At 46.3% G+C, this 16,362-nt stretch overlaps 1 protein-coding gene and 1 long non-coding RNA gene across 6 annotated transcripts in view; both read right to left on the bottom strand.

The window, feature by feature from the left end:
* The window catches only part of LOC144498743 (uncharacterized), a 689,113-nt gene that overhangs the window by 564,068 nt on the left and 108,683 nt on the right, over positions 1–16,362 (bottom strand). The gene's annotated exons all lie outside the window — the stretch shown is intronic.
* ap2a1 (adaptor related protein complex 2 subunit alpha 1) overlaps positions 1–16,362 on the bottom strand; it is a 168,442-nt gene that overhangs the window by 63,867 nt on the left and 88,213 nt on the right. The window contains exons 14-15 of one of the 5 annotated variants that reach the window (XM_078220353.1): positions 12,114–12,269; positions 7,711–7,728 (exon numbers count right to left, since the gene is read on the bottom strand). In XM_078220353.1, coding sequence (XP_078076479.1) covers positions 7,711–7,728; positions 12,114–12,269 — 174 coding nt within the window. Of the gene's footprint in view, positions 1–7,710; positions 7,729–12,101; positions 12,270–16,362 lie in introns of all 5 variants that reach the window. The other 4 variants (XM_078220355.1, XM_078220352.1, XM_078220354.1 and 1 more) reach the window with 4 other exon arrangements.

Below are 16,362 nucleotides of genomic sequence, written 5' to 3'. Positions count from 1 at the left end.
AACCCTCAGTATGCCTATGTGGCATATCCTGACGGGCGAGAGGACACAGTCTCGATCCGAGACCTGGCGCCCGCAGGGGACGTAGCAACTCCTGTCGCTCCCATACCCCCAGTGACGAATCCCTTATCCCTTATTTCTCCCCCGGACGTGGCGCGGACAGCACCGGGACCAGTGCTTAACAGTTTTACTCCAATGCACAGCTTGCCTGAGCCCCGGAGATCGGCGCCATCGCAGAATGTATCGGGATCCCCTGCACTACCGCTTCATCAGGGTCAACCGGCCTGTGAGTCCGTGGGAGAACAGCTGGACGCTGTTTTGGGGAGAACGCCACCGCAAGCACCTACTCCGGTGTCACCGCCGGTATTGAGGAGGTCACAACGACGGTGCGGTCCTCCAGACCGTCTGAACTTATAATCTGTTGACATTTTAGTCTGTTTTCGTACCCCGCCGGCCTTTGTTCTCAAAGGAGGGGTGAATGTGGTGAACCATCGTTGGTTCCCACTGTGGATTGTTCTAATGTTGTTGTTGGGCTAGGGTGGGATTGATACGCCTGTGGTTGTTACTGTTGTGGCACATCCCAGTCGGGCTCCGCCTCCTGGGAGAGGTATAAGACCCCCTGCTCGGGCGGGACCTCGTCAGTCTGGGATAGTGTGTTAACGTTCTATTAAGTTCCATTGTTAGACAATAAAAGCCTTCTGTTACCGAAGCTTCGTGCCTTGTGTTCAATTGATGCGCATCAATTCCATTTGCCAATTTTCTGTCCACTCACTTAACCTGTCAATATCTCTCAGTAAGCTATTTATATCCTCCTTATAACCTGTCATCCCTCCCACCTTTGTACCATCTGCAAATGTGGCCACAGTACACTGTTCCTTCCTCCAGATCATTAATGTATATTATGAAGACCTGTGGTCCTAGCACCGATCCATGTGGCACTCTACTGGTTACTGCCCTCCAATCTGAGAAAGGCCCCCTTATCGCTACTCGTTACCTCCTGTCAGTTAGCTCATCCTCTACCCATGCCAGAATATTACCTCCAACACCATGAACTCCGATCTTGCAAAGTAGCCTTTTGTGTGGTACTTTATCAAATGCCTTTTGAAAATCCAAATATACATCGATTGGTTCTCCTTTATCTGTTCTATCTACCTCCTCAAAGAACTCTAGCAAATTTGTCTGACATGATTTTCCTTCATGGAACCATGTAACTCTGCTTGATCAGCTTATGACTTTCCAAATGCACTGCTATTCCTTCCTTAATAATTGATTCTAATAGTTTTCCAAGAACAGAAGTTAGACTAACTAGTTTCCTGCATTTTGTCTCCTTCCCTTTTTGAACAATGGTACTAGGATCAGCAATTTTCAATTCCTTTGGCACAGTTCTAAAATCCAAGGATCTTTGGAAAATTACAATTAATGCATCCACAATCTCTGTAACTACCTCCTTTAATTTCCTGGGGTGCAAACCATTGGGTCCAGGGGACTTGTCAGCCTTCAAACCCATTAGTTTGCTGAAAACAAATTCTCTGGTGATGGAGACTGTATTTAATTCCTCCCCAGTAATTTTTTACTATTTCTGGGATGTTTGTAGCATCCTCTACAGCAGTGCCAGATTTAGGCATAAGCTAAACAAGCTACAGCTTAGGGCCTCACAATCCGCAGGGGCCTCACAAAATTTCAGAAGGTTTACGATGAAGAGAACATTTATGAGCGGATACCAGAAAAGAAAAAGAAAGCACCAGCTTGAAGAGCAACTCAAAAAATTACCAAAATTACCAAAATCTATGAGAGAGATCAAGGCAGCCAAATGATAAATATGTAATCAGTAAATGCATTCATTTGAAAATAATTTGTATTTTTCACTTTAAATACCTTGCTATTAAATAATTAAAAGGCATAATTATGTTTTCAATTTTTTTGTGGTGACCCAAGGTCCTGTTTTGGTACGCACCTTTGTGAGACCTTTTGGTGTAACTTTTTAACAAGGGGCCTCCAAGCTTTATATAGCTTAGGGCCTCACCAAGTCTAAATCCGGCACTGGTTTACAGTAAAGATCAATGCAAAATATCTGTTTAACTCCTCTGCCAATTACTTCCCCAGTTTAATTCTCTAAGGGGCCAATACTTTCTTTTACTTCACTCTTCTTTCTAAAGTACTTAAAACTCATTGTCTGTTTTTATCTTTCTCGTGAGTTTGCCCTTGTAGTTTATTTTCTCTTTCCTGATTATTTTTTTAGTTCATCTTCGCCGCATTATGAATCTTTCGCACACTTCTGGCCAACCACTAACCTTTGTCATCTTATATGTTTCTGCTTTCAACTTAATAGTTTCCTTAATTCCTTGGTTATCCATGGTGGGTTCTTAAGTCTTTCCTCCTCATTGGGATGTATTTTTGTTGGGAGTGATGATATATTTTTCATTTATGGGATGTGGGTGACACTGGCTACAGCAGCATTCATTGCCCGTCCCTAGTTGCCCTAGGGCACAAAAAAAAATTATCCCCCCAAATGTCTGCCACCTACTAATCTATATGACCAGTCCACTTTGGCCAATTCCATCCTTATACCTTCGTAATTCCCCTTCTTTAAGTTAAACACTGATATTTCAGTCCCAATTTTCTTACACTCAAGCTGAATGCTAAATTCTATCATACTGTGATCACTACATCCTAGGGGAGCCATAACCTTGAGATAATTTATCAAACCTACCTCATTAAACATTACCAGATCCAAAATAACCTGATCCCTAGTTGGTTCCATAACATATTGTTCTAAGAAACCATGCTGAATGCATTCTATGAATTCATTCTCTTTGCTGCCATTTCCAATTTGATTAGCCCAATTCATATGAAAATTAAAGTTGGCCATGATTAATGCAGTGCTCTTTTTACATGTATTTGTTATTTCTTGAGTTAAATACTTTCCTCCAGTGTCGCTACTTTTCAGAGGTTTATATAATACTTCTACCACTCTCTTACTTCCTTTGGTATTTGTCACATCCACTCAAATCGACTCCACACCCGCTGAGCCTAGATCGTCCCTAAGAACTGTACTTATTTCTTCTTATTAGCAGAGCTATTCCATGACCTTTTCCTTCCTGCCTGTTCTTTCATAAGTCAAGTAACAATTGAATATTTATTTCCCAACTTTGATCTCCTCGCAATCATGCTTCAGTAATACCCATTAGATCATACCCATTTAACTCTATTTGTGCTATCTGTTCATTTAACTTGTTGTTTATGCCACGTACATTAAGATATAGAGCTCTTAATTTTATTTTTTCTACCACTTTTTCTTCCTGCCCATCTATAATGCCACTGTTAGGTTTTTTGTCTTTAATTCCCATGTCTCTCTCCCCTACTTTAACTTTTTCCACCTTTTATTTCTAACCCAGTTTCCATCACTCCAACCCCCTCCTCAGGTATCCATCCCCTTACCAAACTAGTTTAAAGCCTCCCAACAGCACTGGCAAACATCCTGCAAGGATATTGGTCCTAGTCTTGTTGGGGTGTAACCCATCCAGTATGTACAGGTCCCACCTTCCCAGTACCTGTTCCAATGCCTCAGGAATTTGAAACCCATCCTCCTACACCACCCCTCCAGCCACGCATTCATCCTACCTATCATCCTATTTCTGCTCTTACTAGCGTGTGGCACTGGGAGTAATCCTGAGATTACTATCTTAGAAATCCTGTTTCTTCTAACTCCTATCACCTAACGCCGTGTTCAGCTTTCAGGACCTCATCCATTTTTTTTGCGTTTGTCATTGGTACCAATGTGTACCACAGCCACTGGCTTTTTGCATTCCCTCTCTAAAATGTTCTGCAGCTGCTCCATGACATCCTGCACTCCAGCACTAGAGAGGCAACATAACATCCTGGAATCATTTTTGCAGCCAGAGACACACGTATTTGTTCCCTTTACAATTGAATCCCCTATTACTATAGCCCTACGCCTTTTTTCATTTGAGCCACCCATGAAGTAATGGACTTGGCTTTCACTGCATTCCACGAGAAGTCATTCCCCTGCCAGCATTCAAAGCAGCATATGTGTTTGAGAGAAGTATGATATCAGGGGATTCTTTCACTATCTGCCTGCCTCTACTCTACCTGGCAGTCACCCATTCCCTTGCTGCCTATGCAGATCTAGCTGGGGTGTGACTACCTCTCTAAACATGCTATCCACAAGAATATCAGCATCACGGATGCTCCAGAGTGATTTCAGTTTTTGCTCCAACTCCAACATATGGATTTCCAATAGCTGTACTGGGGACACTTCCTGCACACAAGTTCATCTTGGACACTGGAATTGCCTCTGGTTTCCCACATAGAACAAGAGGAGCTTTCTACGTGGCCAAGCTGTCCTGCCATGACTAACCCTTAGATCACTCCCCTTACTACTGCCAAGTTTGAGAATATTAACAACACTAAGGAACTTTTTCTATTACAGGTGATTACTCTGTAACAACAGACCTTACCTGTACTTTTGCTATACTATCAAAGAGTAGAATAGATACTCACCAGTTCCAACTTACCAATCAGCAGGTTCCAAGACTGTTTCATTGAGATGCTGACTGCAGCACACTCTTCACCCGCTTTTCCAGGTGGTACCCACTGCCTCTGGGTCCTCTTTCCACCCATTCTTCTCGGTGGTGGTTATGTCTCTGGGTCTCCTTTCCACCCATTCTTCATCCAAGTCATTAATATTGATTGTGAATAGTTGAGCCCTCAGCATTGATTCTTTTGACACTTCACTATTCACTGCCTGTCAACTTTAAAAAGTCCCATTTACACCCTCTGTTATATAGAATCATAGAGTCCCTACTGTACAGATGGAGGCCATTTGGCCCATCGAGTCTGCGCTGAATCTCCAACAGAGCATACTTACCCAGGCCCTATCCCCATAACCTCACATATTTATCCCTTTGGACGGTGAGAGGAAACCACGCAGACACAGGGAGAACATGTAAACTCCACACAGACAGTCACCCAAGGCTGTAATTGAACCAGGGTCCCTGGTGCTGTGAGGCAGCACTTGTCACCGTGCTGGTTTGCGAGAGAGGTTTGTGTGTTGCATGGTCCCTTTAAGGGTTTGGTCATATGGTCAGTTTGTGACACCATCGGCTACTTCACAGGCTTTAATCAATCAATCTAGATCTAGCCACTGTGGAACCTAATAAACCCAAAATAAAGGCAAAACACTGTGGATGCTGGAATCTGAAACAAAAACAGAAAATGCTGGAGAAACTCAGCAGGTCTGACAGCATCTCTGGACAGAGAATAGAGCCAATGTTTCAAGTCTGGATGACCCTTCGTCAGCATCCAGATTCAAAACGTTGGCTCTATTCTCTGTCCACAGATGCTGTCAAACCTGAGTTTCTCCAGCATTTTCTGTTTTTGTACTTAATAAACATGTTCTGTTGTTACACCCAAAACCCACATGCTATCACTTTTTGTTCTTTTATTCTGCAACAGGTGCTTCAAATATAACAGGATCAAAAGAAAATTAGTGCCGAGGAGCAGAGTTTAATTCTTTAACTAAAAAAAACCAAGAAAAATCAAAACAGGAGACAATGGAAAATCCCGACATAGGACAAAATCAACAACAGGTTAAGTAACGGTACCTGACATTGGACCAGTAAGGTTGCAGGCAGAAAAGATGGTCCCGAGTTAATTAAACCGGCACCCCAAGGAATTCAGGTTGCGGAGCTCGCCATGTATACTGTTAGAATAGGCACAGAGGCAGAGCAGGAAAGATTTTTGCACTGCAGTAAATCTTCGGAGAAAAATAACTGCTACAGTTGGCTTGCACTGCCATAGAGTCTAGACAATTTTTCAAAGGCGCTGTTGCGCAATTTACATTGCTAATGAGAAATGGCGGGAAACTTTGGCACCATTGGACCATTTGAGGAAGAATCTGAGAGTTCGAAGTCTTATTAAGAAATATTTCACTATATAAATGATTTGGAGGAAAATGTAGCTGGTCTGATTAGTAAGTTCACAGACGACACAAAAATTGGTGGAGTTGTGGATAGTGAAGAGAATGCAGCAAGATATAGACCAGTTGGAGACTTGGGCGGAGAAATGGCAGATGGAGTTTAATCTGGACAAGTGTGAGATAATGCATTTTGGAAGGTCCAATGCATGTAGGAATTATACAGTAAATGGTAGAACCCTTAGAGTATTGCCAGGCAGAGAGAGCTGGGCGCAAATGTCCACCGATCACTGAAAGTGGCAACGCAGGTGGATAAGATAGTCAAGAAAGCATACGGCATGCTTACCTTCATCGGTCGGGGCATTGAGTATAAAAATTCGCAGGTCATGCTGCAGCTGTACAGAACCTTAGTTAGGCCTCATTTAGATTGTGTACAATTCTGGTTGCCACATTACTAGAAGGATGTGGATGCTTTAGAGAGGGTACAGAAGAGATTTACCTGGATGTTGCCTGGTCTGGAGGGTATTAGCTATGAGGAAAAGTTGGATAAACTCAGTTTGTTCTCACTGGGACAACAGAGGTTGAAGGGTGACCTGATAGGGGGCTACAAGATTATAAGTGGCATAGACAGACTGGATAGTCAGATGCTCTTTCCTAGGATAGAAAAGTCAAGTACTGGGGGACATAGGTTTAAGATGCATGGGGAAAAGTTTAGAGGAAATGTGTGAGGCAAGTTTTCTACACAGAGGCTGGATAATGTCTGAAACATGCTAACTGAGGAGGTGGTGGGAGCAGGTACGATTGTGGCATTTAAGGGGCAACTAGACGAATACATGAATAGGATGGGAATGGAAGGATACCAACTCCGTAAGTGGTTTTATTTTAGGCAGGCATCATAATCGGTGCAGGCTTGGAGGGCCAAAGAGCCTGTTCCTGTGTTGTACTTTTCTTAGCTCTTTATTATAAGCAAGACAATAAAATACCCAAGGATATCGTAATCCCTGTTTTCTCACGTACTATTAGCAGTAAAACTTCTAATCTACCAAGGAGCTTGGTTAAACCAGAGAAACCTGATAGTAAAACTTACCAAGAATAACCAAAATTTTAGAAGGTCATTACGCCCCAAGATTGATCATAACAAAGCATATCCATTTTCATAAAAGGGATCAGTTAGATGGAGAAAACATCGCGCGGTTCATCACGACCCTGAAGCGCCCCATGAAGCATGTGAATTTGGTGACTCTTTGGATGATACTATGCGAGACAGACTCATTACAAATCAAGCTACATAGTGAAAATTATAAACATTCAGGGTTAAAAACAGTCTTGGAGTTAGCCATTTCAATGGAACTTGCTGCAAAAAAGACTTTTCAGCCAGGAGCACACACGAGGATCCAACCAAAGGAAGTCTACCCAGTAACAGATGTGTCATTGCTGTGCAAACACAGACCATTCACAAGATGAATGTTGGAGCAAGAATAGCCAATGCAAAAAATTGTGGCAAGATTGGTCGCATAACCAGGGCTTGCTGTAAGAAAATAACTGTAGAAAAGAGCGTCTCTAAAAGCAACCTGGATATACCAAAGACGAAAAATGAAACAAATTTCACCAAAATAAGTTATAATGTAGAAGAAAAGAACAAGATAAATGAAGATTTAAAGCTGAATGTATTATCGATTCACCAATTTTGGATAATTCCAAAATTGAATGGGAAACCAATCAAAATGGAGGTCGACAAGGGGCTGCTGTCTCCTTAATTCCTGAGACCACCTACAAACAACATCTGAAGCATCTACCTGTAAAGTCAGCAGATGTTATCCTGAGGACCTACATACAAACAAAAGAACTAGGAGCAGGAGTAGGCCATCTGGCCCCTCGAGCCTGCTCCACCATTCAATAAGATCATGGCTGATCTTTTTGTGGACTCAGCTCCACTTACCCGTCCACTCACCATAACCCTTAATTCCTTTACTGTTCAAAAATGTATCTATTCTTGCCTTAAAAACATTCAATGAGGTAGCCTCAACTGCTTCACTGGAGAGGGAATTCCACAGATTCTCAACCCTTTGGGTGAAGAAGTTCCTCCTCAACTCAGTCCTAAGTCTGCTCCCCCTTACTTTGAGGCCCTGCCCCCTTGTTCTAACCTGTCAGTTTCCCTTCTTCTACTTCTACTTGGGAATTCCCTTCCCAACTTCCCTGCTTCTATCTGATATGTTTCTATAAGATCTCCCCTCATTCTTCTGAATTCCAATGAGTATAGCCCGAGTCTACTCAGTCTCTCTTCATGGATCCACAAGAGATGGGTGAGATCCTAAATGAATATTTCTCATCAGTATTTACTGTTGAGAAAAGCATAGATGTTAGGGAACTTGGGGAAATAAATAGTGATGTCTTGAGGAGTGTACATATTACAGAGAAGGAGGTGCTGGAAGTCTTAAAGCGCATCAAGGTAGATAAATCCCCGGGACCTGAAGTGTATCCCAGGACATTGTGGGAGGCTAGGGAGGAAATTGCGGGTCCCCTAGCCGAGATATTTGAATCATCGATTGTCACGGGTGAGGTGCCTGAAGATTGGAGAGTGGCAAATGTTGTGCCTTTGTTTAAAAAGGGCTGCAGGGAAAAGCCTGGGAACGACAGACCAGTGAGCCTCACATCTGTGGTGGGTAAATTGTTGGAAGGTATTTTGAGAGACAGAATCTACAGGCATTTAGAGATGCAAGTATTGATTAGGGACAGTCAGCATGGCTTTGTGAGTGGAAAATCACGTCTCACAAATTTGATTGAGTTTTTTGAAGGGGTAACCAAGAAGGTAGATGAGGGCAGTGCAGTTGATGTTGTCTACTTGGACTTTAGCAAGGCCTTTGACAAGGTACCGCATGGTAGGTTTTGCATAAGGTTAAATCTCACGGGATCCAGGGTGAGGTATCTAAATGGATACAAAATTGGCTTCTTGACAGAAGCCAGAGGGTGGTTGTAGAGAATTGTTTTTCAAACTGGAGGCCTGTGACCAGATGTGCCTCAGGGATCAGTGCTGGGTCCACTGTTATTTGTCATTTATATTAATGATTTGGATGAGAATATAGGAGGCATGGTTAGTAAGTTTTCAGATGACACTAAGATTGGTGGCACAGTGGACAGTGAACAAAGAACAAAGAACAATACAGCACAGGAACAGGCCCTTCGGCCCTCCAAGCCCGTGCCGCTCCCTGGTCCAAACTAGACCATTCTTTTGTATCCCTCCATTCCCACTCCGTACATATGGCTGTCTAGATAAGTCTTAAACGTTCCCAGTGTGTCCGCCTCCACCACCTTGCCTGGCAGCGCATTCCAGGCCCCCACCACCCTCTGTGTAAAATATGTCCTTCTGATATCTGTGTTAAACCTCCCCCCCTTCACCTTGAACCTATGACCCCTTGTGAACGTCACCACCGACCTGGGGAAAAGCTTCCCACCGTTCACCCTATCTATGCCTTTCATAATTTTATACACCTCTATTAAGTCTCCCCTCATCCTCCGTCTTTCCAGTGAGAACAACCCCAGTTTACCCAATCTCTCCTCATAACTAAGCCCCTCCATACCAGGCAACATCCTGGTAAACCTCCTCTGTACTCTCTCCAAAGCCTCCACGTCCTTCTGGTAGTGTGGCGACCAGAACTGGACGCAGTATTCCAAATGCGGCCGAACCAACATTCTATACATCTGCAACATCAGACCCCAACTTTTATACTCTATGCCCCGTCCTATAAAGGCAAGCATGCCATATGCCTTCTTCACCGCCTTCTCCACCTGACGTCACCTTCAAGGATCTGTGGACTTGCACACCCAGGTCCCTCTGCGTATCTACACCCTTTATGGTTCTGCCAGTTATCGTATAGCTCCTCCCTACATTATTTCTACCAAAATGCATCACTTCGCATTTATCAGGATTGAACTCCATCTGCCATTTCTTTGCCCAAATTTCCAGCCTATCTATATCCTTCTGTAGCCTCTGACAATGCGCCTCACTATCTGCAAGTCCTGCCAATTTTCCGTCGTCCGCAAACTTACTGATCACCCCAGTTACACCTTCTTCCAGATCGTTTATATAAATCACAAACAGCAGAGGTCCCAATACAGAGCCCTGCGGAACACCACTCGTCACAGGCCTCCAGCCGGAAAAAGACCCTTCCACTACCACCCTCTGTTATCTCCAATTGCAACGGGATCTTGATCAATTGGGCCAGTGGGCTGATGAATGGCAGATGGAGTTTAATTTAGACAAATGCGAGGTGATGCATTTTGGTAGATTGAACCAGGGCAGGACTTACTCAGTTAATGGTAAGGCATTGGGGAGACTTACAGAACAAAGAGATCCAGGGCTATATGTTCATAGCTCCTTGAAAGTGGAGTCACAGGTGGACAGAGTGGTTTCATTAGTCAGAACATTGAATACAGGAGTTGGAATGTCTTGTTGAAGTTGTACAAGACATTGGTAAGGCCACACTTGGAATACTGTGTGCAATTCTGGTCACCCTATTATAGAAAGGATATTATTAAACTAGAAAGAGTGCAGAAAAGATTTACTCGGATGCTACCGGGACTTGATGGATTGAGTTATAAGGAGAGGCTGAATAGACTGGGACATTTTTTCTCTAGTGCGTAGGAGGCTGAGGGGTGATCTTATAGACGTCTATAAAATAATGAGGGGCACAGATCAGCTAGATCGTCAATATCTTTTCCCAAAGGTAGGGGAGTCTAAAACTAGAGGGCATAGGTTTAAGATAAGAGGGGAGAGATACAAAAGTGTCCAGAGGGGCAATTTTTTCATACAGAGGGTGGTGAGTGTCTGGAACAAGCTGCCAGAGGTAGTAGTAGAGGCGGGTACAATTTTGTCTTTTAAAAAGCATTTAGATAGTTACATGGGTACGATGGGTATAGAGGGATATGGGCCAAATGTGGACAATTGGGATTAGCTTAGGGGTTTCAAAAAAAAAGGGCGGCATGGACAAGTTGGGCCGAAGGGCCTGTTTCCATGCTGTAAACCTCTATGACTCTATGACATCTCACTCTAAGAGTAACCTATCAAATACTGCCGGGGCAGATACAGCAAGGGTAAGGTACACAATAAAGCTCCCTCCACACTGTCCTAATCAAAGACTCCCAGGACAGGTACAGCACGGGGTTAGTTACAGAGTAAAGCTCTCTCTACACTGTCCCCATCAAATACTCCCAGGACAGGCACAGCACAAGATTAAATGCAGAGTAAAGTTCTCTCTACACTGTCCCCATCAAACACTCCCAGGACAGGTACAGCACGGGGTTAGTTACAGAGTAAAGCTCTCTCTACACTGTCCCCATCAAATACTCCCAGGACAGGCACAGCACAAGATTAAATGCAGAGTAAAGTTCTCTCTACACTGTCCCCATCAAACACTCCCAGGACAGGTACAGCTTAGGGTTAGATACAGAGTATTGACAAGAAACCAGAAATTTGGGATCCTGATTGCAGCCTGAGCAGAGGTGTGCCATAAAGCAGTCACCCAGTCTGCATTTGGTCTCCCCAGTATAGAGGAGAAGTTATGGCAAATCTCCCTAAAGTACCGGTTCAGCCTCAAGTGGAGTATTTGTCCAATTCTGGACATGGGGGTTTTAGAAAGGGTGCAGAAAATATTTTATGAGAATGTTTTCAGGAATGGGGGACCTCAGTTACATGGATAGATTGAAGAAGCTGGGACAGTTCTCCTTGAAGAGGAAACGGTTCAGGGAAGATTTGATAGAGGTATTCAAAACCATGAAGGCTCTGGAATGTATGGATAGGGAGAAATTGCTCCCATTGGTGGAAGGTCAAGAACCTGAGGACACAGATTTAAAGTGATTGGCAAAAAACTACAGATGATACAAGAAAAATCTTTTATATGCACCAAAGTGGTGTGGACCTGGAATATGCTGCCTGAGAGTGCAGTGGGTGTAAATTTGATTGTGGCTTTTAAAGGGAATTGGATGATTACCTAAAGAGAAAAAAATTGCAGGGCTACAAGGAAAAGGCAGAGTGTGAGTGGGACTAATTGAGTGTCCCTGCAGAGAGCCAGCATGGAGTTAAGACTTAATAGCCTCCTTCTGTGCTGTAACCATTCTAATGATTGTACATATGAGAGCCAGTTACTGTCTCACAAGACACCGAATCACATACCACATTGTTCACCGCAGGGGGTTCAATGTTGCCATTGGCATCAGCATTCCGCTCCTTTTTAGCCTCTTCAAGATCAGTCATGGTGCTGGATCCTTTCTTCTTTTTTAACTTGTTAAGGATTGAAGATTGCCCCTCAGGAAATGGTGGCATCTCTTCCAACACAGTTGCCTACCAAAGAATAGATCAGTCAGCTCTGAATTCTGCAAATTTGAATTCTGCAAACATGCTCAACAAATTACCTTGAAAACATGGTAAAATTAATAAGTGATAGAAATCCATTTCTCAGTTTTTCAGACCTTCTTATATTAGGGACCAGAACAGAAACCCCAGGTATATTATGAAGTTAGGCTAAACATCAGCTATTTTTTTAACTTTGGCATGAGTGTAAAGATAAGGGGCCGAACTTAACGAGATTTTTTCTAAGTGTCGGGCGGGTGTGAAACTGGGAGAGTTCACATCCATTTTTTGGGCGCATTTTCACACCCAATCATATGGACTCTGTCTGCAAAATTTTGGGTGACTCCCGTTTCTCGCTACAGAAGGCAGTGGGTGGGGCTTAATGCACCCGAAAGCCTGCAGCTCCAAACCGTGCATGCGCAGGAAAAAAATAAAATAAAGCAGCTCCCGTGCTGAATCCCTTCCAGGCCTGTTACTGCCTCCCCGGCCCCCACGGACATTGGACACCCCAACATTACTGACCCCTTTACCCCAGAGGGAACCTGCATGTTGATTTCGGGGGGAAGCCCAACGCTCTGTCACTGAGAAAATGAAGGCACTCAAAGAAGTCACTGACTACAGCTGTTGGCAGAGATTGGCAGCAACTTACACCATCTGCCATGGCATCCCCAGAACCCACGAGAGATTCCCTCCCCTCCCCCAACCCACACGCTGCACGGGCCAGCATATGGGTTTCGTGATCCCTTACTCACTACCCAGACGTGGGCCCAGGTGCCAGCGTGCATAGAGAGCACAGGTAGGAGTCAGACTAGTTTTGCGCCACGGCATCTTCAATGGTGCATAGCAAGTTGTACTCACCCTCCTGCCTGCCACAGAAACTCACTAACACAGCATTCCCAGGTCCACCACTCTGGTGTCACAATGTTGCAGGAGATTGTAGGACAGCAGTTGGGGGGGCGGTGGGGTGGAGATCATAGAATCCCACAGTGCAGAAGGAGGCTATTCGGCCCATCGAGTCTGCACTGACCACAATCCCACCAGGCCCCATCCCCACAACCCCACACATTTACCCAAGCGAGTCTCCCTGACACTAAGGGACAATTTAACATGGCCAATCCACCTAACCCGCACATCTTTGGATGGTGAAGGAAACTGGAGCACCCGGAGGAAACCCAGGGAGAATGTGTAAACTCCGCACAAACAGAGACCCAAGCCGGGAATCGAATGCTGCCTGGACGTCTGACGCAGACATGCATAGTGTTGAGCAGATGGTCACACACCAATGGCATACTTGTTGAATGAAAGCCCTTTTTATTCACAAATCCAGGCCTTGAGGGTGACGTGGGTGGAGTCTATAGCCCCCTGCACAATTGGCATCCCCACAATGACTGCAAATCCTGCAGCCCGGGCTTGCTGATGGGCCTGGTCCAGGTCAAATTTGATACACTGGCCAGCCTGGGCAGACAGGGCATCCATGACCTCCCTCACACACTTGTGGACGGATGCTTGTGAGATGTCACAAAGGTCTCCACTGGAGGTCTGGAAAGACCCGGTAGCATAAAAGTTTAAGGTGGCTGTCAGTTTCACAGCCACCGAGAGTGGGTGCTCCCCAGTGCCCCAAGGTGCCAGGTCCTGCAACAAATGGCACAGGTGTCGTTCTGTCTCCTTTCGGAGCCAGAGGCTTCGGCAGCACGTGATGTCCGACAGCTGCTCGAAGAACTGCCAGGGTCTCTGCTCCCTCTTTCTCCTGATCCCCTCCCCCTGCCACCCCCCAGGCGAATGGCAGCCACATCCTGCCTCCTTCTGCGAGTGGTAAGGCCTGGGCCTCCCCTGCCCGCAATTCATTCTCCTGTTCTTCCTCTTCAGCTCCAGCAGCAACAAAAGAACAGCAAGATCAATTGGTTGCATTGCAAAAGCCCTCTCGTCAATCTGGATAGTGGGGGGTGGGAAATTGGGAGAAGGGGAGAGACAGATGGAGAGGTTAAAGAATGCTGCTCACCTCCCAGCCCCCCAGTAACACACTGTCCATAACCCCCCCCACAGGTTCCAGAATAGTAACACAGCACCACCAACCCCTCCCCCACTCAGGCAGAGACCCAGAACCCGTGTAGCATTGGCCACAGACAATGCTGCTTTAAAAACGCTGAGACTGCATCACTGTCGGTTTTCATTGTTTTCAGCAAACCCCCACCTGCAACTATGCTTCCAGCTGCGTGCACTAGGACCATGAGTAATCCCTATGATGAGGTCAGCACTCCGACCCAGGTTCATGCTGAAAGTCTGAGGTTAGGGAAGGGGGGGGGGGGAGGGGGGGATGGGGGGGGGAGGGGAGAGAGGGAGGGGGGTGGGGGTGTGGGAGGGGGGGAAGGGGGGGTGGGAGGGGGGGTGGGAGGGGGGGTGGGGGGGTGGGAGGGGGAAGGGGGTGGGAGGCAGGGAGGGGGGGTGGGAGTGGGGGAGGGGGGTGGGGGGGAGGGGGGAGGAGGGGAGGGGGGAGGGGGGAGGGGAGGGGGGAGGGGAGGGGGTAGAGAGGGAGGGAGGGAGGGGGAGGGAGGGAGGGGGGAGGGAGGGAGGGAGGGAGGGAGGGAGGGGGAGGTGATGCGCGATTGATTCACATGGGAGGCTAGAACGTACCCGGGAATAAAGGCTTTTATTCACTACAAATAGGAGCACACTACTCAACAATATTATCCCAGACTAAAGACTACTAGGAAGTAGCAGTGACCTTTATACTCCTGTAAGAAGGCGGAGTCCTGGGCGGAGCCGAACGGAGTGTACCACATCAACAATAATAACAGGTGGAACATCCAACAACCCTAACCCCAACAGCAACGAGAGTAACATATATACAAGTACCCATAGTGGTGACCATCTATGGTTCACCACATTCATCCCTCCTTTAAAAAACAAAGACAGGTGGGGTAAAAAAAACAATAAGAACTGTCCACATGTTCACAAGTTCAGCCGAACCGGAGGTCCGCACCGTCTCTGCGACCTCCGCAGTACCGGCTCCAGTGCCGGTTCTGGTGACCGTGGTGACGACCCACTCTCCGAGGTGGTGTCCACAGACTCCTCCAGTTCCTCTCCCGACCGCCGACCTCGAGATGGCGACAATCCCCTGGACTCAGGCAAGCTGCACACGGGAGTAAGAGGATCAAGTTGAGGTCCCGATGCTGCCCGCGCCGTGCCAGGAGGGGAGAGAATGGGCAAAGGAATCCTAACCAGGGGTGCAGGAGTGACGGGGGTTTCCAGGTCCCCTGCAGGCGCCAGATCTCTGATAGAGACCGTGTCCTCTCGCCCATCAGGATATGCCACATAGGCATATTGAGGGTTGGCGTGGAAGAGATGGACCTGTTCAACCAAAGGGTCGGACTTGCGGGCCCTGACATGCCGCCGCAGGGGAACAGGTCCTGAGTACGTCAACCAAGACGGCAGTGAGGTCCCAGAGGAAGACTTCCTAGGGAAGACAAACATCCGCTCATGTGGGGTAGTGTTGGTTGTCGTATACAGGAGGGACCGGATCGAATGGAGCGCATCAGGAAGTACGTCTTGCCAACGGATGACTGGAAGACCCCTAGACCGTAGCACTAGTAAAACAGCCTTCCAGACTGTAGCGTTTTCTCTTTCGACCTGTCCGTTACCCCTGGGGTTGTAACTTGTAGTCCTACTTGAGGCAATTCCCTTAGAGAGCAGGTATTGCCTCAAGTCGTCGCTCATAAACGACGAACCCCTATCACAGTGGATATAACTGGGGTAGCGGAACAGGGTGAAAAGACTCCGCAGGGCCTTGATGACCGTAGCAGAGGACATGTCAGAACAGGGGATGGCAAAGGGGAATCGGGAGTATTCGTCAACAACGTTGAGGAAATACACGTTCCGATCCGTCGAAGGGAGGGGCCCCTTGAAGTCGACATTCAGTCGTTCAAAAGGGCGAGTGGCCTTAATGAGGTGTGCCCTGTCAGGCCGGTAGAAGTGCGGCTTGCACTCCGCACATACCTGGCAGCGTCGAGTTATCGACCTGACATCCTCTATGGAATAGGGCAAATTCCGAGCCTTTACAAAATGGAAGAGCCGAGTGATCCCCGGA

Source organism: Mustelus asterias, chromosome 9, assembly GCF_964213995.1.
Source record: "Mustelus asterias chromosome 9, sMusAst1.hap1.1, whole genome shotgun sequence".
NCBI classification, from domain to species: Eukaryota; Metazoa; Chordata; class Chondrichthyes; order Carcharhiniformes; family Triakidae; genus Mustelus; species Mustelus asterias.
Note: the sequence above shows the minus strand (reverse complement) of the source record. Positions and strands in the feature narration are given on the sequence as shown.